Source organism: Pithys albifrons, chromosome 7, assembly GCF_047495875.1.
Source record: "Pithys albifrons albifrons isolate INPA30051 chromosome 7, PitAlb_v1, whole genome shotgun sequence".
NCBI lineage: Eukaryota > Metazoa > Chordata > Aves > Passeriformes > Thamnophilidae > Pithys > Pithys albifrons.
In genome coordinates this window covers 53,258,548-53,282,091 of record NC_092464.1, presented here as the reverse complement: position 1 = coordinate 53,282,091, position 23,544 = coordinate 53,258,548, and the positions used below count along the sequence as shown (strand labels likewise).

The following is a 23,544-nucleotide window of genomic DNA, read 5'->3' as shown; positions in this document are numbered from 1 at the left end:
TGATGGCCCATGAGCAGACATGACCCCTCAGGTGAGTGTGGAGGTGCCAAGGACTTCCTGGAGGGGAGTTCTCCCAGCTCCTGTCTCACAGGCTTCTTTCCCACCCAGCTCCCAGTCTGAGGGGTCAGAGGTGCCCTGGGCAGCTGCTGCAAATGATCCATTGGTAACAGTTCATGGGAAATGAATACAGGGTGTAGAATACACAGCTTTGGTCTCCCCCACACAGTGATCAACTGGTCCCACCTGCTGAACTATGACACAGGCTGTCTGTGTTAACTAGTTTGGGCCAATAAACAAGCAGAAAGTGCAGGTTGGAAGCTGTGTTTGGGTTCCCTTTCTTGCCCCAAAGGCAAGTGTAAACAGGAAAAGGTTACTATCTGCTGTCAGGCCAGGAGCTGAACAGGCTGGGCTGTGGCCATGTCAACATACTCCTCACAGGCCACATCTGGTAAGATGAAATTACACTGCAAGCCAGCCCTCATGGTTTAGAACGTGGCTGAGAACTGGAGATGGCTCCAGAATTTTGTATGTAACTATATTATTGAGATGAGCTCAGTTGGTTAAAACTTGGTTGTAATAACGCCAAGGTCATGGGTTCAATCCCTTGTACGGGCCATTGACTTAAGAGTTGGACTCAATGATCTTTGTGGGTCCCTTCCAACTCACAATAGTCTGTGATTCTGTGATATTGCACTACATGGACACCTTCTGTCTTTCCACTGCAAGGCTTGGTTCTCCTGGGTTAGGGGTCAAGTCTGCTACTGAGAATACCTCTGCTACACCTCCTCTTTAAACAAAACTCTGACAGGTCTCTCAAGAGAGTCCTGTAACCTCATTTAATTCTGCCTCTACTAATACCAGCTCGCAGCATTTGAGGCTAACCAATTATCTTGCTATCTCTGTCAAAAGCAAAATTTATTCTTTTCCTGGAGGTCTTTAGCTTCCTGGTGCTGTGTTTTATTACTGTTGCACAGAGCACATCCCATACCTTGGGGAGCAGTAAATGCTCTTGCATGATGTACATCAGCACAGAGTGCTGTAAGTCCCCCTGGAGCCAACATCCAGCCAGGATCACCTCTGGTGGATCACTCACCAGCAAACTGTGAGATCATTCTGTCAACCTGAAGGAGTCATCTTGAACAGCAGCTGAAAATAGGTGCCCAGTTCAGTCCTGACCACCCTGTGCCCTGCACAGACTGCTGGAGCGCCTCCAGTCCCCAAAGCACTTTCTGTAACTCAGCCCTGTGGTTTTACTCAGATCCCATTCACATGATTCATTCAAAACATCTGGGTTTGACCCAGCAGGGTAGTTTGTAAACCAGTGCCAGTCTGCACAGTGCCAACCCTTCCTTGTCTGTTTGATCTGCTCTGGGGCAGTTCCAGTTTGATCCTCCGTATCAAAAATAGCTTGGCCAGCAGGCCCAGGGCAGTGACCCTTCCCCTGGACTCTGCCTTGGGGAGGCCACACCTTGAGTGTTGTGTTCAGTTCTGGGCCCCTCAGTTCAGGAAAGAGATTGAGGGGCTGGAGTAGGTCCAGAGAAGAGCAACGAGGCTGGAGAAGGGACTGGAGCACAAGTGCTGTGGGGAGAGGCTGAGGGAGCTGGGGGTGTTTAGCCTGGAGAAGAGGAGGCTCAGAGGTGATCTCAGCACTGTCTAGAACTCCCTGAAGGGAAGTTCTGGCCAGGTGGGGGTTGGTCTCTTCTCCCAGGCACTCAGCAATAGGACAAGGGGGCACGATGGGCTCAAGCTCTGCCAGGGGAAATTGAAGTTGGAGATCAGAAACAAATTCTTTCCAGAGAGAGTGCTCAGGCATTGGAATGGGCTGCCCAGAGAGGGGGTGCATTCCCCATCCCTGGAGGTTTGTAAGGTGAGCTTGGCCATGGCACTGAGTGCCATGATGTGGTAAAGGGACTGGAGTTGGACCAAGGGTTGGACTTGATGATCTCGGAGGTCTTTTCCAACCCAATCCATTCTATGATTCTATAATGCCAGCTCAAGCCCCTGTAGTGTCCCTCAGTACTCTTTGCCCCTCTTCTCTTCCCATGTTCCCATACTGTTCCTGATCGTCCTCAATAATCACTCAGGTAAATTAAACCCTATTCCCAGGACCCACAAAACAGGCTCTTGGGTAAAAACTTGATCCCAAAACCACACTCATCTCTCCCTCTCAGCCAGAACTTCACACACAGCTTTACAGGTCTTCATAACAAGATCTAGTTTCTTTTCTCTTTGGATATCTTCCATTCCCATGATCTCTAGCCCTCTGAAAATGCCTTTGGGTCACCACTTCTTCCAGGTTATGAAAATGCCAGTTGACAAACTCTTCTTGGTTGTTTCAGCTATTACAAAGCAGTTTACTAAAACCACAAGAAAACCCATTCCAATAGCTGGTTTAGATTCCACCTAGCAGATCCAAAAATGTTGTTCAAATACACTGGGTTGTTGTGAGTGGGAAACTGGAGGTGTACAATGAGATTTAGACTTGCCAGTACTCTTGGGTAGCTGTCAGATGGCACAGATAGGGCAGGAACTTTGGGGGAGAGCTCATGAGTTGAGGTAAGGTCACAAACCCAACCACACCTGTATTCAGAACTTTGAAGCAGGAGGAGGAGGCAGCTGAGGGCTTTAGGATATTATCACAGTCTGCAGTCACTGGCAGGATTTCACAGGCCTCGAGGAGTGAAAGGAGGGAAAAGAACCCCTTGGGACAGAGCCACTTCCATCACAGGCAATTGGAATTGCTAATGAAGAACAAAGGCAACTAAAAGGAATGATTAAGAGTTCCAATATTTTATTGGTGAGTTTGATGTCTCATTAAACAATGCACACATTTGAAACTGGACATCCAATACCCTCTCATATACAAACCATCACAGTACCTTGGCAAACTCACAGGGCAGAAGGAAAAGCCTTCAGTGCTGCAGGCCCCCAGGAGGAGGGCACACAGCACTGGGTAAGCAGGTGAGCTGGATGTAATGGTAGGGGGATGGAGGGGAGTGTGGGATATTCAGCTCTAGGCATCTGCCTTCCCTAGCTCAAATTAACCAGCTGATTTCCCCAGGTGCTCTCTGTAGAAACAAAAGCTTCTCCAGAGGACAATTCACTGCACAGTGTAATAGTGCTGCTCCACAGAGCTCCCATGAATTGATTCCCTGTTTCTTAGAGGAATAATGCTCTCACCAGCAATTACAGAGTGTGCCCAGGGATGTCTTGGCTAATTCTGGTGCCTGAAGAGATGTGAATCTCCCTTCCCTTTGCCCTCCCTCCACACCTACCCACTGTGAATTAGCATGTAAACAAGTGGCATTCATCCCATATTCACAGATGAGGAGTTTGTCAAGAAACAGGACCTTTCACAGGGTGTCATACATAGCAGGCAGACATACATAGAAAATTCTCATTTCATTTTAATACTAGGTGGACTTTTGGCATTTTGCCAAAGATTCTCATTTCCCCCTCACAGAGCATCAGATGTGCCCCACCATGTCCATCACGTTGGCACAGGAGTCCCCGTGAATGCCCATTAAGGTGCCCATTGGGGTGGACAAGCACATGATCTGCCTGCACAAATCTGCTGCCAACCCACATGGGTTTCAATCCACTGAAGGCAATATCAGGGTTTTCACTGATTTTATCAGATAGGGTAGGTTTAAACAAATTTCACATGCAGAATTCATTCACACATCAAGCCCCAGTTACTCCTAAAATCTGACAGATTTGGAAGAAAATATATGGACTTTCCTTCCTTGATTTCAACGAACTGAACTGTATCCAACTCCTGAATGAACATGATTTACCCAAAGGAAGACTTTTTTCTGTCAGTATTGACTGGCTGTAATTATGTTTGCATTCACAACATATATGCTCCCTTATTAAAAAAAATTGCCCAGGTGATAATGTGGAAAGGAAAAAAAAAGATGGTTGTGGTTTGAAAGAACAACTGCACAGACTGCAGTTTGCTGCAATATTGATATAGCACCAACAGATGCTGTAATTAGAAAGAAAAGGCAACCAGAGGAATTGTTGATAGTTTTGTGCAGTGTTGAGGCTTCTCAAATTAAAATGCTTCTTTTGGGAAGTGATAATGTTTTCATATGTGATCCTGTGACTGCAGTAAAAGGCTGAAGACCCATTCCCACAAGTGTTGTATGTCATAAAGCTGTGCTTGCTTTGTCTGAAGTGGATTTAAGTCACAGTGGGACTCATGCTGGAAACAGTGTTGGTACCACAGGGATGTTTTAGTTATTGCTGGGCAGTGCTTGCACAGCCTCAAGACCCTTCCTGCTTCTCAGCCCCTCCCACCAGCAAGTAGGCTGGGGGTGCACAAGAATTTGGGAGGGGACACAGACAGGATGGCTGAGCCAAAGTGACCCAAGGGATAGCCCATACCATATGGCATCATGCTTAGCATGGCAAGCTGGGGAAGGAGAAGTGGCTGCTCTGCTTTCCTGGGGATGGTTGAACACCTGCCTGCACATGGAAAGTGGTGAAAAATTTCCTGTTTCACTTTGTTTGCATGTGCAGCTTTTGCTTTACCTGGTAAACTCATTATCTCAACCCATGTTTTTTTAATATTACCTTTCTGATTCTCTTCCCCATCCCACTGAGGTGAGTGGCTGCGTGGTGCCTATTTCCCAGCTGGAGCTGATATAACTGCATGGCTATATTTGCAAATTGCTTCATTTGCTACAGTTCCTATTCTAAATTTATCACAATTTCTAATGAATTTCCCTGCTTCCAAGAGTGCATTAGTTATTTTTTTCTTAAAGGCAGGATGTTTATTATTTTCACTGTGATCAATTCACATGCTGAATGAGATACAGAACACAAATGAAGCAAAATGATATGCTGTTTCCAGCACAACAAAAGCAAAATATTTAGATTCAGTAGAAGGCAGGCAGGCAATGCATTAGTTTCGTGTATATTCCTGATCTCTGCTGGGAAATGATTCCTGTGTTGGCACAGGGTACCAGAGAAGCTGAGTGAACTAACATGGCATCTATCATGAGACAAGATTTTTATCTGTTCTGGTTTGATACAAATACAGATTCTAGTTGAAGGTAAATGACTTCCAGTATGAAAACCACCCACTCTCCCCAAAAATCAAACTGCACACAAAAAAAACCCCAAATCTAATAGGCATGACTACCAGTTAGAGCAAACACATGGAAAAATTCACAGCCTCTGGAAGGAAAGGTCAGGACTGTGGTGGCACAAGTTCTGCATATCAAGTAAAGACATGAAAAACTCTACAAGAAATTCATTGTAGCTAATACTTCTTTCTAGAAAATAGCACATGGATACTATTGAGATACAACTCACTTTGAGATGTATTTGGAGTTGGGGGGACTCATCTCGGAAGAGAAAATGACATTTACATTTCTCCAGGATCTGCTCTCAGAGGTATTTCCAACTGAATCACAGGTTTCTGTCTACCTGGAAGGATGGCAATGCATCAGAGCAGGGCAATGCTGCTTTGTTCTGGCGCAAACCAGAAGGCACAGGGTACAGCCCAGGCTCTCCAGACCACCTAGAGAGCCCAGGAATCACAAGGAGTCAAAAAAAGGTAATGAAACAGAAATAGCAACTGCTTGATGGCAACAGGGAGTTTTAACCCTACAGCTTTTCTGTCTGCTGTGTTCTTTCTTCACTAAGAGCAGGCTCAGGAATAGATTTTCTCTGGCTCTTCACAGTACTGTTGGATCACCTCAGCAAGGTCAAGACACCGCAAAATTCGCCATTTCTCAGCAGCCAGTTCCTCCTTGGATACCTGGCCCAGCAGTTTTTTGGCAAACAGGTTCTGATCCTGCATGAAAAGGCCCACAGAAGACCTTGGGGCTTGAGGGAAGTCCTCCAGGCAGCCGCTCGTGAAACAGAAGTTGATTTTCTTTTCACGTCTCATCCCTGGTCCCCTTTCTTCAATCCAAGTCAGAGGTCTAGTGCGGAGGAACAGAGGAAGAGCACTTATTAAGAAATGGAATCTACCGTTCTAATTTATGCTTTTTTTTTGTCTCAGCATTTACAGAAAATGCTGTAATCAATGCACCATTTTAAAATATCAGTCATTGCATAATCAGGCAACAGGTTCTGAAAAACATGCCTTGTGGTTACAGAGCTCAATAGCATTCTTAACTCTGCCAGTTCTTCATGCCATGGCTTCCAACACACCAGCTAAGCCCTCTCCACCTTTGTTTTCTCCATGCACAAAGTGAAGCCAGCAATGTCCAGCCAGCTCACAGGGAAGACGGAAGTTCATTATGTTTGTTTGTGGACTTGGATGAAAAGTGCAATTAAACATCCAAACATTTTTTACATGATTCCCTCACAGCTAATCCCTCAAGGCCCTCAATGTCTAGTCATTCCTCCAGCAAGAATAAGTTTAGGCTGCTCAGGTACATGATGATGCAGGTGCTACTGTGTGAGCTGAACTCCACCCCTTTGGGATGAGCTGCACAGGTGGCAAGTTCACTCACACCAACACAAGCATCCATGCTCTCTGAACCTCCAAAATATGTTCCTTTCTCTTCACTGGGAGCACTGAGTTCATCCTAAAAATTACAGCAACGGATGACAATTTTTTTTATTTCAGCTCTCAGGCTGGTCTTTCTTCATCAGAGCAGAGTCCTGCCCTATGCCAATATGATAGCCACAGTCTCCAAACCACTGTCCTATGCCAACATGATAGCCACAGTCTCCAAACCACTATCCTATGCCAACATGATAGCCACAGTCTCCAAACCACTGTCCTATGCCAACATGATAGCCACAGTCTCCAAACCACTGTCCTATGCCAACATGATAGCCACAGACTCCAAACCACTGTCCTATGCCAACATGATAGCCACAGTCTCCAAACCACTGTCCTATGCCAACATGATAGCCACAGTCTCCAAACCACTGTCCTATGCCAACATGATAGCCACAATCTCCAAACCAAGCACTGGTGGTACTGACTGTTGACTTGCATAATTCACACTTTCCTCCCCAAATTCCCATCTTGGCTGAGGAAAGAGAAGACATGCTGCATCATTTCAGGGGTCTGAACAGACTCCCTGCCCCAACACTGAAAATGCTTGCAGAGCCTTTAAGGAATGGTCCTCAACACCAGCCACAGTCACAGTCCTCCCTTTTCTGCTCTTTTGTCAACTGCCTGAACCATGCCATTACCTTGCTGCAGCTCATTCATCAACACTCACTACTGTCTGTGTTTAGAGCATGCACATTATTTTTCTTGTTTTGTTATTGATGACCCTTCCACAGTCCTTTATGACCCACTTTAGTCTGCCACTCACAAATTATGAAGGCATCAATAGCCTGGAAGAACAAATTCTGTCTCCAAGTACTGCCCATTAAATTTTCAGTATCATTAGATGTGGAAGGAGAGTCCTTGTCAATCTACTCTGACTCCATTCTGCAGAGCACTCAGCTTAATGATTCTGCACCTCTCATCCTTTATGCTTTAGGATTCAGTTTGTGTATTTACATCATTGTAAATTATTCTTTGCTCAACCTGTACTGCCACACACCCCTCCCTCTAAAAATTAAGCATGGTCAGATGAACCAGGCTGAACAGAGTAAAACTACTGGAGTGGGACAAAAAATACCCAAATCACAGCCTGCAAGAACACACCAAAAAGTGCTCAGAGGACTGATAAATGCATGAGATTTAGCAAGTCTCAAGGCTACATGTCACTGCAAGCCAGGAGGGTGCTTGAGGGCCATAACACTCAGTGTTTTCTGTGTTCTCATCCTCCTTCCCTGAGGTTAAGAGTGCTGATCTGGGTCAGAGGCTGCTGAGCAAGCAGAGCTTTGTTTTAACTTGACAGAACTGGTTTTATATTCCTATTATAGTAAACAGCCACAGAGGGTTCAGGCCACTGTTATCAAAGCTGCTTTATCTCAGGAAGGCAGGTATGAAGAAACCACTGGGCAGACACAGGCAAAGATCTCCATCGAGTAATACCAGGCAGTTCACACTATGATCCCAAACAGGCCCTGTCAGTGCAGGGTCACCCCCTTGGGGTGATCTGGAGCAGATGCACAGCAGTGATCAGGCTCTGTACATGCCTTCTGCTCTGGCTTGGGGAAGCCACTGAACTAGAAGCACAATCATGCAGAGCGGGCAGAATTTAATCAAAGTGATTACAATGACTGATTTAGATCAGTGAGCAGGAAAATGTTGGGTTTACTAACAGATTTATCTTCCTCTGTGATTGGATTTATAGTCATCTTCCCAAAGAGAGATTGATTCTGCTTGATTGGTAATCAAATCATATTCATTTTTAATTAACAACGACTTCTACTCTAAAATTAGTCTCTTATTTTGCTATAAGTATATTGCAAGTCCACAGATTATTTAAGCAATTTTGTAGCTTAAGAAAGAGGCTTGTGTTTTATGTCAGAAAATTGTGAAGGTCTCCTGCTTTTTTTCATAGACAATTCACCCATTTTCATAATAGATTTGTATCATATTGTCTGGCTATGGATGTATTCAGTTATTTGGAAGTGTTAGTAGTGTTAATTAGAAGCAACAAATCCAATATTTTTGATAGCTGAATAAGGCCACACCAAACATGATGGATCTTTAAAGAACAAGAAGAAAAAGAAAATTTCACCAAGTATTAGCAAAACACTTTACACTGACTTTTTGCAAAGCACACAGCCTGCAGTGAAGGAACAACCCTGACTTCCTCTCTTTCCAGATTTCAAACTGGCAGAGTTATATGTGCTACATCTTATTCAGAGACAGGAAGAGACTTTCTGCTTTTCTCATTCCCTGTTTCCTCAAATAATGAGTGGCCCTTGTGGGACTGTGCTAGCTCAATAAACCAAAATGAAGTGAACATTCTTTGTCTTTCCAGAAGAATCAAGCTGGCTTCACACTTGAAAGAATTCTGGGTCCACTCAGCTTAATATTTTATGCAGCAACTTCTGTAGAAAGCACATATTACATCATTTTCTATGAATGTACAATTTGAAGCTATTTTATTAGACTTTGTAAGCTTACATGTCCATAAAAACATAATTTCAAAGGTTTACTGCCAGAATAGGTATTCAGAAAATGTCTTTTTAAACACTTTCCTTTCACACTTTGAAAATGTCAATATTTTTTATATATCATGCAATCAGTAAGGGGCTCCCTTGGATGGGAATTAGACAATTGGACCCTATCCCCAGTTAACATCAAAGGAGATGTTCCCCAAATCGTTATCTCTCCAGCTTGCACTAAAAATTGATTTCTGACATTTACTGAATCCAAGCTGTGTAACCCCGGGACAGGAACTGCAGTCCCAAACCAGACGTGCTGCCAGTAGAGGTTTGGCTTTTCCTGGGTTGCTCAATGTTTTATCATCACAGAAAGGCTGTCAGCTGAGCTGTCTTGGAAACACAACAGAGGCACAGGTCATGTCTCAAATAGCTGGGTGCCAGGCATTAACACACCCCTCCAAAATCCACCCAGAGACAGAGGAGCAGCCAGAGTGGGCTGGGCAGTGCAGACAGACTCTACCCTTTGCACAAATCCCTGCTTAACAAGCAGAACACATGCCCCTGAACTCGGCACCTGCTGTATTTTCCAAGGCAGAAAATAGGATGAATTAACCTGATTTCTCAAGGTTAGTGTACTCATGTCTTTCAAAAAAAAAGGATGGGATAACCCTCAGGAAAGGTGCAGAGCTTTGCCATGCAGCAGCAAAATAACAATTAGGCAAATCAGAGCTGTATCACCACCTCTGCTGCAGGGCCACAACTTCCCTGGACAGAGAGTGGGCCAAATTCTCCAGTGCAGCAGCTCCGCTGACGTCAATGGGGGAAGGTCAGCAGGAAATACGGCCCCACAACCAAACAGAGCCCAGGAACACTATGTGACTTTCCACCTGGCATAAATTATCCCAGAGCCACAGAACTGACTGCCCTCAAAGTCATTAAAACATGGTGACAAAACACTGTTCCACACAAACAGTGAGTGGGCAAAGAAAAGCAGGTACTGGTTAGGGGCAGAAAAAACCCAGTGAAACAGAAGCAGCTCTGCATCCAGCATGTATCACATAGAGCAGCTAAGGACTACCCAGGAGACAGAACAGCCAGGGAAATGTTTAAACCACCCGCTAGTTCCACCTGCTGGATTTAGTTCAAAATCTCACTCTATCTAGATCTTTACAGCTGCTTATGTTACTAGCAAATTGCTAAGAGGGTAAACAGAGCTTGCATACAGAATTCTGTCCTCTCGCAACTGCATTTTGAAAGGAATTGGAAAGGATATTTTATTTAAAGGGAGAGGAAGACTGCTAAGACAAGATGCTAATCCCAAGATAAATGCCAGTGGGCTTTGTAGGAGTGGCTGATAAAATGCTTAACCAGACCTGTGGTGAAACTAACTGTTCAAAGGAGCCCTGATTATTCACTCCCCAGATATCAGCCCTTCGGGTTACTACTTCAACCAAACAATTTTCTAAAATTCTGTGTTGGGTTTGGGGTTTGTTGAGAGTTCTAGCAGCATATGTGCAACAAAAAAGAGACATTTATTATAAATAAATAGGTCAGCATATTTTCCCATGGGTTCTTATTTTCCTCTGCTCTCCAGTCTTTTCAATATGTCTCTTGTCATATGCCTATAAGGGGTTATCTTTCTCAAAGGCAGAACATGCTATATAGAAAACCAGGGAAACAGGAGTAAAAAGAAAGGAACAAATTGCTTCATCACTATTCCAACCTCCTACGAAACACACAGAACATGGGTAACTTCTCTGTACCTTTTCACATCAGATAATTCTCAAGTTGCATCCTATAGCATGCATTAATCTGTCACTCTCAGTAGCTTCAACCTCTCTGAAAGGACATAAACCCTGTGCAGATGGTTCAGAATGACCAAACTTGAGAGTTTGTATGAAACACTGATGACATAGTTCATAGTCATAAAAGAATTTTCTCCTGAACACTTTTAAGGCAGCATCCAGCCATTCTGTCTCCACAATGGAAAAGAGGATGCAGAACTCCTGCAGACAGTGAGGAGCCTGACTCTCCTTCAGCCACAGCCACTACTCACTTCCTGTTTGCCGTCTGAAAGTGAACAGTCATTCTGGAGTAATTCTTCTCCTTCTGCTTCTCTCTGGTGGCAGAGGTGACAGTGAGGTCCCCAAAGAGGTCGATCAGCCAAGTCAGCCTGGCAATGCCACTGAAGGCTGGGAAGCCTGACTTGTTCTCATCGAGGACACTACCTGGTGAAACATAAGAGAAACTCTTGAGAAACATAGGAAAGCATGAAGAACCTGCAGTGTTGTGGGCTCTGAGATCAGGTTGTAGAAAGGCCATGAGTGGATGGATCGAGTAGAAAAGTCAACAAACATGGTCAGCCTTAAAGCAGATCAGTTGGTGACCTGTGGCAGAGAAGGCTGCACAAAGTACATACACAACAAACCCTTCAGCAGATGTTGAGGACAGGAAGGTGTAGGTGGACTCAACAAGGGTATAAAGCAGGGAGAAAACAGTGGCTAAAAAATCTCTCCCAGCTCTTCTGGGGCCAAACACCAGTATGGAAGACTAAAGGTCCCCTGTAGAAACTAGGACACTTCCCCAGTGCTCAGCTCCTCTCTGACACCAATATGAATGAGAAATTCATCACTCACACCACAGTACAGAAGGTCTGAAGAAGTGCTCTCTTCTCCACACAGCAAGGCATGGTCTTGCACTCTTCACCAGACAGCAGAGAGAGATTAACAAAGCAACAGTCCATAGAACACAACTGTTAAGGCAAAAGTGCTTTCCAGACAGTTCCGTTCTTTCCCTCTTCCAGGGAAAATTTAAGTTGGATATCAGAAAGAAATTCTTTACAGAGAGAGTAATCAGGCATTGGAATGGGCTGCCCAGAGAGGGGGTGGATTCTCCGACCCTGGAGGTTTTTAAACTGAGACAGGACGTGGCACTGAGTGCCATGATCTGGTAAAGGGATTGGAGTTGAACCAAGGGTTGGACTTGATGATCTCGAAGGTCTTTTCCAACCCAATTGATTCTGAGATTCTATGATTCATGGAAATATCCAGAACTGATACCTGTGTCCCTACTCAGTTTATAGACAGAATCTTGTGTAAAAGGACTGAATAAAGCCTGGAAGGACTGGTGTTCCTGTGGAGCAGCCAGACAAGTTCAGATGTACTTTGATTCCCTCACAGCTACTGACCTGTGAAATGCAATGTTCCCTTCACCAGGTCTTTCCCAGCCACCTCTTTTTTCAGCTGCTTATACTCTTCAGTAAGAAGTTCAATGTGCTCCACATGAAGTACTTTACCTGTCAGAAAAAAAAAAAACAACCCAAAACCCAAATCAAAATAATCCCAAATCAAAAATTGGGACAGATTAAATGAAAGCTTTCTGTGTGAATTAAAGGCATGTCTACACAGTCAGGGCTTCACCAACCACCTGTGGGAAGTCACTTAGAAATATTTTCAAGCATGGCTGGCAAAGTGATGTCAGGAAGAAAATCAAATATGGGCCCTGCACTGAGGCATCAGGAGACAACAAATTCAGAGACAAATAAATTTAGAGACAACAAATTTAGGGAACAGCAGCCACCACGTTTAACACAAACTCTGTAACTAAACCCAATACCCAAGGAAGGCTGAAACATGAGTCTTCAGAGTAACAGAGGCATTAATTCTTGGCCTCTTCCCCCTCACATTTCCTTGTTCTGCATTTTTCCTCCCAGGGTAGTAGGAAAGAAAAGGAAGGGAAAAAATAGCATAATGCTCAGGCCCAGATTGGAACAAGATGTTAAAGCAGCACCTCCCCCCATTGCAATTCATTGGGCTGTTTTGGAATAGAGATTAACAAATATAAGTTGAATGTGGCCCTCATTCAACATGTGCTTTTCTGGAAGACTTCCAGGAGAGTCAGTTTATGCTGCTGACAGTAACTGCTGCTGCTTCAAGAGAAGATACATAAATTCTCCTCAATGGGAAACCATTTGGCAAGCAACAAGGCAGTAAGTGGTGTTGGTAGAGGGAAACAGCAAAGCAGAAATCCTGTACCTCTGGTGTTTCAGGACAAAAATCACAAAGGGAATTTTTAAGAAGCAGTGGTATAAATAATGCAGCTTGTCCAAATGCTTTGCACTCTGCTCCTGCTCAGCACTGCACTTTCCCTTGCAGCCCCATTGATCCCCACTGGCCTCAAGTGAACTGCCAGCTTCTGACCCTGGGCACCACAGGGATAGGACCACACAATTCCCAGAAACAGAAGGATTTTGCTTAGAGACAAGCTGTCTTTCAGGCAGGGATGCCTTGCTGGCCTATGACAGCATGAGCAGCACCTCACAAAGGCTAGAAGCTGGAGCAACAGGTTCATTTCCAGGGAGACAGAGGACAGGCAAGTGCACAAGGCCAATGGCTGCACTCACCAAATGCTTCATTACAACTGCAACAGAAGTTTTCTTCTTTAACTGCACTCTCAGTGTCACAAACAATGCAAGTGTTCTTGTGAGGGCAAAGGTACCTTACTCCTGGCATTGACACCTGTGTGTTTGTTTCCCTGGTGACACATGACTTCAATCCTAGCTTGGTACATCTCTGAGACAGGCATGCTCCCTTGGATGTGATGACTAACAGTGGCCTTTGATGCCTTTGGTGCTCCCCAACAGGTAATACTGTCCACACTCTTGAGAACAAATGTGTTACCTTTCTGCTCAGCCATCTCCCAGAGCTCATGGGCCGCCTTGGCAGACAAAGCCATGGGGTACTCAACAAGGACATGTTTCCCAGCTTCTAAAAACATTCTGAAAGGGATAAAAGATCAGCCATTAAAAAAATGTTATCACAATCGTTTCTAACCAATGTGCAAGCTGCTCCTCATTCACACAGCTGACTCCATAAGGAGAAATGCCCAATATAGAGTAACAGAAATAAATGGCAAATTTCCTACCAAGGCTGGTGTGGTGGCTACATCACACATTTAAACAGCAGGGAAGCTGAGTTTTAAGTCTTTGTTTTCCACAGAATTCCCTCACTCACCTACACCAAGTCACTAAAATGCCACAACACTGACCACTGTGAATAATGCCAAGGTCATGGGTTCAATCCCATGTATGGGCCATTGACTTAAGGGTTGGATTCTTGTGGGTCCCTTCCAACTCAGAATAGTCTGCAAGTCTGTGAGTCTGTGATTTACAGACACCTAAGTAGCTAAAGAGGAGCACTAGGGTATCTTTCTGCTACACAATCTGTGAGGAAAGGTTTGGAATCCTCTTTTAAGCTGCCTGCTCATCAAACATAGACCTAGAGGTATGCAAAGGGAATTACTTGAGAAATAAATGCATCTTAAATCCTGCTCTCTTCCAGAGCTTATTGGGTGCTCTGGGGAACTCAGTGTCATTCACTTCAGGCCTCTAGTCTGGCAGTCTCTTCTACAGTGCCCACATTCTCTCCTGCAACAGTTTTACACAGCTTCTCTGTGCTTCTAAAATACAGGGGGAAGGGTGGGAAAGGGAGTGGAAAACCCCCTCAAAATACCTGATAGTTTCTTCATGGCTTCTGTTCTCTGTGCTGATGAAAGCTGCATGGATCTCTTTGCTTCTTAGAGCATCTTCCAGGCTGATCTGCTTGGCCTCATCAATATTACCAAAACTTCTCCTGCATATTTAGCATAAATACAACCAGAGTATAATTGTCACAGTCCATTCTTCACAACTGCACGTTGTGGAGCAGTACTGAAAAATTGTTCCCATGGTCCACTGCCTCACTGAGCTCAACCAGGGTGAAGAAAAGGCAGCTTGTTATGCAGGAAGAGCATGAGCACTTAGAGACAGAAGTGGAGTGCACAAGAGAACCAAACAGATGGGCCAGTGTGTACATGGTGGTATCAGTACAGAAACTGGCCTGCTATTGAAGTGCAAAGTGCTTTTTGATTCTGGCTTTTTGGGTTTGATTTTTAATAAGCATCATCACCAAAGAGCCATTGTAAAAGAGGGACTTGAAAGAAGACAGTGTTCCTGTAGGAGAACTTCTCCCCACCATCCTGGACAAAGTGGGCAAATGCACTTGAGAGGGCAAGACCACACACAACTACAAGCACAGACCAGCAGGAGAGGGACAAAGCAGATGCTTGGCTAGGATGGCTCACACCTTGCAACACACACGGTGTGGCAGTGCTAAGGGGAAAGCTCTTGGCCAGCAACCTGAGCACATCTCCAGCTGACAATGAAACACACACTGCCCCCAAAAGCCCTTTGCTTTACTAAAGACTGGAGCAGGCACTTTGACAGTGCTAAGGGAGGTGACAACATGAGCCAACAGTGTGCCCAGATGGCCAAGAAGGCCAATGGGATCCTGGCCTGGATCAAACCTAGCGTGGCCAGCAGGCCCAGGGTAGTGACCCTTCCCCTGGACTCTGCCTTGGGGAGGCCACACCTTGAGTGCTGTGTTCAGTTCTGGGCCCCTCAGTTCAGGAAAGAGATTGAGGGGCTGGAGTGGGGCCAGAGAAGAGCAACGAGGCTGGAGAAGGGACTGGAGCACAAGTGCTGTGGGGAGAGGCTGAGGGAGCTGGGGGTGTTTAGCCTGGAGAAGAGGAGGCTCAGAAGTGACCTCAACACTGTCTAGAACTATCTGAAGGGAAGTTCCAGCCAGGTGGGGGTTGGTCTCTTCTCCCAGGCACCCAGCAGTAGGACAAGGGGGCACGGGCTCAAGGTCTGCCAGGGGAAATTAAAGTTGGAGATGAGAAAAAAATTCTTTGCAGAGAGAGTGCTCAGGCATTGGAATGGGCTGCCCAGAGAGGGGGTGGATTCCCCATCCCTGGAGGTTTTTCAACTGAGATTGGTCGTGGCACTGAGTGCCATGATCTGGTAAACGGACTGGAGTTGGACCAAGGGTTGGACTTGATGATCTCAGGGGTCCTTTCCAACCCAATCCATTCTATGATTCTATGACTTAAATATAGCTGCAAATATACATTCACAATCTGAGATCCATACATGTACTGCCAAACTACTTAAAACTTTGGTGCTCCACTGAGATGGGTCAGGAATGCTCAGAGGAAAGTAGCTGCTGAATTTCCACAGCTCCAAACTAGTGAGAAAAACTGTTGCTCTCTAAGAAGCAACCTTATTGTATGCACCAAACCACGGGATTTCCTTTAAAGGTATCTACAGGTTCAATACCTGGCTTAAAAAAATAGTACAGTTTTATGATGAATTTGGAGTGTTGGAAGCTTTACAACATATGGTTTTGTAAAAAAGCTTTTCTAAACCCTTAAAACTCCTTATTTTTTGAAAGATTTATATAGATGTCATGCTTCATTAGTATAGTTGTCTGCACTACCTTAAACCTATAGGAAATTTCAGTCAGACAGAATTGCAATTTCTTCTTGTCACACAGATCCTACAGCAAGAACATCTCTTGGCATTTATTTTAGTAATTTCTGAAAGGTATCTCACTGAGGTAACCTATTTGTTCCCTCTTGCAAAGCTTTCTGTGCTCATTTCTGAGCTGCCTGTCAGAATGACAGGCACATTGGCATAAACTTTCCCTTTTCAGGCAGCCTTAATTAAAGAGAAAAATAAAACCTTTGATATCATACCTGTCCCTCTCAGATAGATGTCCTGCACCTGAAAAGATATGTGCACAGGAAGAAAGAAATATTGCAATAAACTTATTAAACATGCTAGGATTAAATTTCTAACCTGGATACAAATCCAAAGAGTTTCAGGTGCTCAGAAGGGCTGGAAGGCATCGGGTTCATCAAGTCTCGGATTCGTGCTAAGCCAGCAATTCCAACTCCAACCACTACTGTCCCAAACATTTTGCTGATCTGTCCTAAAGAAGGGGTTAAAAAAAAGACAATATTTAATTTTTTTTTTCTTTTAGCACAGAGAAGAGCAACTGGGAGGGAAGGGGAGAGAAAAGATTACTCTTGAGCCCTGCTTTCATACAGCCAAACCTTGTTCAGGTGTCAGCAACCAGCTAACAGAGATGGGATGCCATATGCTGCTGAGCTCACTTGCATCCCATGAAATGTGGTCAAGCAGTTCAGCCCATCATAGGACTGGTCTTGAGGTTTGTATTTAACAGCTATTAAATCACAGCTCCGGCAAAGTTCTTCCTTTCCATGAATAGAAAGCAGACTTCAAAAGTGAGACATTCTTCTATTTATATCACTGCTTCCATGCTGAAAAGGAGCCAAAAGGCTCTGCAAAACCAGCAGAGCTTTATATAAACCCTGCTGACTTCCTGAGTGTCTGCACTGGGCTGCCACACAGACAGGCACGGTGCACACCAGCGGGGTTGGAATACTCTGGCACAAGAAGCAAAGAGCATCTTTTCTTCCCCCACGTAACCACTGGCACGTCCTACAATGTCAAGCTGTGAACAACCATCTGACAGTCTGATCAAGATGCTTGTTTGACAGTCTGAGGACTAGCAACACTTTGTAAAGTAATTGAAGATTTACGGGAAAAAATGGCCTAAAACAAGACAGGTCAGATCCTCTGCGTTTTTTTGTTCCTTCCATCCCATGAAAGCAACCCTTCAAACCCTTCAAATTCTGTTTTGGTCTTCTCCTTCCCACCACTGCCATTCCCTTCACCTGAGTGAACTCTTTAGATGGTTTACACTGCTTGGCTGCAGCCCTTCACATCCTTCTGAGACTGAAATGGATAAATGGACAGTGCGGCATCACAGCTGGAAGTGACTGTTCTGACAGTGCAAGAGGTTGACAGCTGCTAAGAAATTATATCAACTGGCACAAAGGACAAAAGATCCCTTCTCCAACCACATGCCATGACTGGATTTTGTTTTCCCATAAGCTCCTACCTATGAATATATTCCTGTCAGTGCTGAACTCCACTCACTTTATATATGCCAAAAGGGTACAAAGGTAAAACACAGAGGCACATGTTTAACGTAAAGGAAGAAATAGGTGACATATTGAAGAGTCCTCTCGGGGCATTACAGTGACATTTCATTACCAAATATTTGAGGTATAACATGATGACACTGTTCACCAGGGAAGAGAGGGCTGAGAGAGAGGTGGGGGGAAAGGAGGGCAATATAACCACACAACTCATTTTCAGTACCAGCCACAGGCAGAGTCCTGGTCTAGGCTCTGTTACATTTGCTTTCCTCTATGGCTGAAGAGAAAAGAGATGAGACTCTCAGAATGATCTCAGCTGGGAGAAGGCCCAGATGATCACCCAGTCCAAACCCTACTCAGTCACACCAGGGCCATGCTGATCTATGACTGTCCCCATGGTTGGCAATCCTCCAGCCTCTCAGGCCTCTGTTGCAGTGTTTCACCACTCTCACAGCAAGAACTTCTTAGCATCTACACAAGTTTCCCGTGTTGCCTTTTGCCATTTCACTGCACATCTCCCAAATGAGTATGGCTCCAGTTCCTCTATGTGCTCCCACCAGAAAGCTGTAGGCAGCAATAATAACCCCCTTTACCCTTCTTTTCTGGAATCAATGCCAGTTCCCTAAGCCTCTCCTTGTTCATCATCTCTTCACACCCTTGACCACCTTAATGGCTCTCTGCAAGATTCCCTCTTGTAGTTCACCAGAGAATCATAGAATAATTTGGGTTGAAAAGAGCCTAAAAGATCCTCGAGTTCCAACTCCCACCCTCCACAGACAGGAACACCTTCTATTAGACTATCCAAACAGTACTGAAGATGAGCACAATACTTGCCCCTTTCCAGTGACCAGGAAACTCCCCTGATCACCAAGTGGCTCCACAGAGACACCAGCGAGGCTCTAGCACCCTTGGATGTCCTCTGTCTGCTGCCAGAGGTTGATCTACATCCAAGAGCTATATCCCTGCATCCCCACAGACTCTGTCAGCAGACTCTGAGGGCAGACCAACCACTGAAAGCCTTGGGGGTTTGAGCTGGAGTGCAGCCAGGAGCTCCCTGCCAATCCACACCGGCTCACTTGTCTCCGTTTCCAGCACGCCCAAGTGAAGCACCTTTGCTCCAGGGAGGTCATCCCTGCAGATCAACCTCAGCCTCTCTGACCCCCCAGGGAAGTCTGCCATAGCAATTTGCCAAACAGAGCCATCAAAAAGCCAAAATACCTGCTATTCTGAAGTATATGGTTGCAATTCTTTAAAATTTATATTCACAAAGCGCTCCAAGTGTACATCAGGACCAGGTCAGCAGAATTTAGAAGTAGTCCACTTGGAAAACAGCTGACCAAGAGCTTACTTTAAGTTCAGAAGTTTTCAAGGTTACTGGAGTGTTAAGCTGTTAATATTTGCCTATTGCCTTCAGTGGGATTGGGAGTTGGAGTTATACAGCAAACAAATTCCCCTGAACCTCCTACAGTCATCTTGTTTCCAAGAACTGCTTTTTATTTTTTTCTGGTTTGCTGCTGACCTCTCTTTCAACAAAGTGGAGGAAGCAGGGGAGCTGACTATATTTTTCAGTGAACAAAGAACATCTCTCCACAGGTGGTCAGGTTGATGAACATCAATATTTTCGCCGCTCCTTGGAAAAAACCTTCCCCAGCTTCATCTGATGAACATCTTCTGACCTCTTCAAAAGCACCATTTAAGACAAGCAAGATTATTTCAACCTAAGAACAAAAACTGTTAGGATGCAACCTGTTGCCACAGCAACCAGCCATTAGGTCCAGGTCAGGGGTTTCCAGCTAACACAGTATCCACATGGAAGGAGATGGCTACTAAATGTATATTACGGAACCTTTGCTTACACACACAGCTAAGAGAAAAATTCCTGTGTTTGCATCCCTGCTGCAGCTTTTTATTACCCTTATTTTCCTCACACAACAAAATCTGCAGCTGCTCAGGGAGAAAAGGAAACAAGGTGTTTCTCAGAACTGCTGTGAACCAGGTAAGAGTAGGATAGAGAATACTCATCTGAGAGTCCACATAAATATATAAAAATTTACTTCTTATTTTAAATCTTTACATAAGGATAACAGCTACAGTTATCTTTTAAGTACAAAAAATATGAAGTAGGAAGCCCAAATCATAAACTGGCATGCACCTGCTTTTCATGCTTTTTCCTTAAAATCAGTGACACTGCTTAAGCTTTGACAGAAAAAAATTTCAGAGTCATTTTCAAGGCTGCTGGACTTCAGCTCCTGTCACACTGAAAATAAATTAAAAAGGGTATCATAAGTGGTATAACAGTACATCAGCCAGTGCCCCAAAGCATTTAGGCTACTCTGTAGCACCAAAATAAAATATACAAAATGGCTCCATACCCAAATGTTCCTACAAAATTTAGCAATAAAACAAGAACGTTCCGCAGCAAAACAAACAATGGAGCACGTCCAAAGGATCAGTCACCAGCAAGAGTGTTCCTCCCTGGTGCAATCACAGTGGGACTTGAGCCCCTGCATCTCAAACCTGTTAAGACTCACTGAGGGAAGCTTAACGGAAGTGAGGTTCATCTCTATTTTGTGCACCATCACTGAGGCCATGCAAAGTCAAGGCAGAGGCAAAATAAAAGGCAGAATTTAAGAATTACCTCCCCTTCAAGAACATTTGTTGTGGCATATCTAGGCATTACACAATGAGAACAGGTACCTTCTCTCATTATATATAAAGAATTTCATAGAATCATAGAATCAGTTGGGTTGGAAGAGACCTCCAAGATCATCAAGTCCAACCCTTGATCCAACCCCACTGTGATCACTCAGTGCCATGTCCAGTCTCAGTTTAAAAACCTCCAGGGATGGGGAATCCACCACCTCCCTGGGCAGGCCATTCCAATGCCTGACCATTTTCTCTGTAAAGAACTTCTTCCTGTATCCAACCTAAACCTCCCCTGGCAGAGCTTGGGCCTGTGCCCCCTTGTCCTATTGCTGAGTGCCTGGGAGAAGAGACCAACCCCCACCTGGCTGGAACTTCCCTTCAGGCAGTTCTAGACAGTGCTGAGGTCACCTCTGAGCCTCCTCTTCTCCAGGCTAAACACCCCCAGCTCCCTCAGCCTCTCCCCACAGCACTTGTGCTCCAATCCCTTCTCCAGCCTCGTTGCTCTTCTCGGGACCCGCTCCAGCCCCTCAATCTCTTTCCTGAACTGAGGGGCCCAGAACTGAACACAAGCCTTGTGCATTTGCCCTGCAGTTTTCAAAGCCTCGTTCCCACAGATATGAATGAGCGATTCACATCAGAAATCAAAATATTTTGTAGTTCATGTCACATGTATTATCATAACACTGGTGCAGGAGGCTTTCCTGAAGCACTGCCAGCCTGGTCTTTCTAGGGGCACTACTTCAAGTGCCACACACATCTCAAGAGTAACAGAAACCTCCCAGATGAGCACTCACTCTGAAAATACTGTTGTCAAGGTGAGTTCACTTGTGCACAGTCACTGGTTGAACCATGAGTGTCTTAGCCTGGCTGCTGGAGGGACCCACTTTGCATATATCAACATACAGGTATATTCTCACTTAGCAGACCTTCATCCTGCTCAGAGACGGGAGTAAGACAAGAATCACAGACTATTCTGAGTTGGAAGGGACCCACAAGGATCATCCAGTCCAACTGTTAAGACAATGACCCACACAGGGGATTGAACCCATGACCTTGGCATTATTACAACCAAGTTTTAACCAACTGAGCTCATCTCAGGGTCAATGCTGGTGCTGTCTGTGTTTCTGTGAGTGCTCTGTCTGATCTGTGTGGCTGACCTTGTACATATGCACATATGTGGTGTGTGTGTGTGCTCTGTGTGCATGTGCTGACTGGGAATATGACTTCACCCTAAATATTGACCAGAGGCCATAAGAAGTCTTTCCCTGTTGGATTCAGCCTGATTTTTTCTCCTAACATAAACCAGGCTGGAAGGAGGAAGTTTTCCACAGCTCCCTGTGAATAGACTTGCGGATTAGACATCATGCAAAATGTTTTCTCTGTTACTGCAGTGACACCCTGGGATGAGGGTTGCAGAATCTTTGATGCAGGAAGAGTTTTTGATTTTTTGATATTTTCATTTTTATAGATTTTAGAAATACTTGTAACTGGAGTAAAAGGCAAATTTAATGTGTTAAATTTCTAGCAGCTTAAGTTCAATGTTTATACATGCCAACCTCTGCCACTTATCAGTAGCTCAAATTCTTTTAGTTGTTTAGTCTTGTTTCCAAGGCAGAAAACTGAAGATTATCAAAAGGCCTGAAGAATGAGATAGAAACATGAGCCCACAGCCTTGGGTCTAAGAGTACTGGAAAACCTCCAAGCCTTATGTGTGCTGAGGAAGAAGAGAATGATGAAGACAGGGTCCCACTGACCCCAAACTCACATCCTGAGTGGGTGGAACAGGTGTGGGACCAGGGCGAGAAAAAGGTTGAACTGGAGATGTGTAAAGTAATGATTGGATGGATCATATTATAAAAGCCATGGAAATTAGAGCTTGCACCCGTGTGGGTCAATATGTATCCTGCGGGCCCTGGGCCTGATATTAAAGAACTTTCACTTTTTATCTTATCCCACACTAACTCGGCTCAGAGTCCTGCTTTGTTGGGGTCTCTCACAGCATCACCTTCCTCAACAGAAGTTTTCAGGGGAACACCAGACAGACAGCAGCAGTCACTATAAAATCAACAAGCTGAAAATTTGAGGGTCCTTTCAGGCCTAATTCTCTGATTTGAAATACCCAGAGATGTGGCAGATGCTGTACTCAGGGTGTTGGTACAGCCTGGGCCACCACATCTCACTCTCACTGTCTACCCTTCATAAGAAACATCTGCCAGGAGCAGGGAAAGCAGAAGCTGAACAGAGCAGCTTCTGTTAGTGTTGTTCTTTTTAAAAGGGAAAACCCTCACAATCGCTCCAGTTTAGCAGCCTATTCAGAGGCATAAATACCCTTTGTTCCGCAGGAAACCACTTAGGCACTTTAACCTCTGCATGTGCTGAAGCACCTCCTGGAAGCAGACCCAGCACCGGCCTCAGCAATCCTAACTGGAGGCAGAATTTGAAGAAAAAGACAAAACACAAACGAAGGCAAAGAAAATTATTGTTTGAATGCCAACATGCTGGATTGCTTTTCCTCTGCCTTTGCTGCAACCTAGAGAGAACAGTCGTGTTCTGCAAGAAAGAGACAGCCAGGAAGGCAACCCTCAACACTCCCTGTTACTTCTCCTCAAAACATTAACTGAGCATAAAACCCGAAGGGAAGTTCCAGCCAGGTGGGGGTTGGTCTCTTCTCCCAGGCACTCAGCAACAGGACAAGGGGGCACGATGGGCTCAAGCTCTGCCAGGGGAAATTGAAGTTGGAAATCGAAAGAAATTCTTTGCAGAGAGAGTGCTCAGGCATTGGAATGGGCTGCCCAGAGAGGGAGTGGATTTCCCATCCCTGGAGGTTTTTAACCTGAGATTGGCCGTGGCACTGAGTGCCATGATCTGGTAAAGGGACTGGAGTTGGACCAAGGGTTGGACTTGATGATCTCGGAGGTCTTTTTCAACCCAATTGATTCTATGATTCTGTGATTGAGAGTCAGAATTTCTCTCGAAAACCTGACAAGACCATTTACAGTCTCCACATTTCAGAGGAAAACAGCAACGCTTAGAAGTTGTAGAACAACTTCGTTTAGTTTTCCCTTT

The 23,544-nt window shown here is 44.8% G+C and overlaps 1 protein-coding gene across 4 annotated transcripts in view; it reads right to left on the bottom strand.

The window, feature by feature from the left end:
• Nucleotides 1–5,570: 5,570 nt before the first annotated feature.
• The window catches only part of BLVRA (biliverdin reductase A), a 49,278-nt gene continuing 31,304 nt past the window's right edge, over nt 5,571–23,544 (bottom strand). For 2 of the 4 annotated variants that reach the window (XM_071559599.1, XM_071559597.1), the window contains 6 exons: nt 16,664–16,796; nt 14,499–14,618; nt 13,668–13,765; nt 12,176–12,283; nt 11,045–11,216; nt 5,571–5,936 (listed from right to left, as the gene is read on the bottom strand). In XM_071559599.1, the coding sequence (XP_071415700.1) occupies nt 5,663–5,936; nt 11,045–11,216; nt 12,176–12,283; nt 13,668–13,765; nt 14,499–14,618; nt 16,664–16,782 (891 nt within the window). In that variant the 5' untranslated portion in view covers nt 16,783–16,796 and the 3' untranslated portion in view covers nt 5,571–5,662. Of the gene's footprint in view, nt 5,937–11,044; nt 11,217–12,175; nt 12,284–13,667; nt 13,766–14,498; nt 14,619–16,663; nt 16,797–18,666; nt 18,775–19,050; nt 19,168–23,544 lie in introns of those variants that run through there. The other 2 variants (XM_071559598.1, XM_071559600.1) reach the window with 2 other exon arrangements.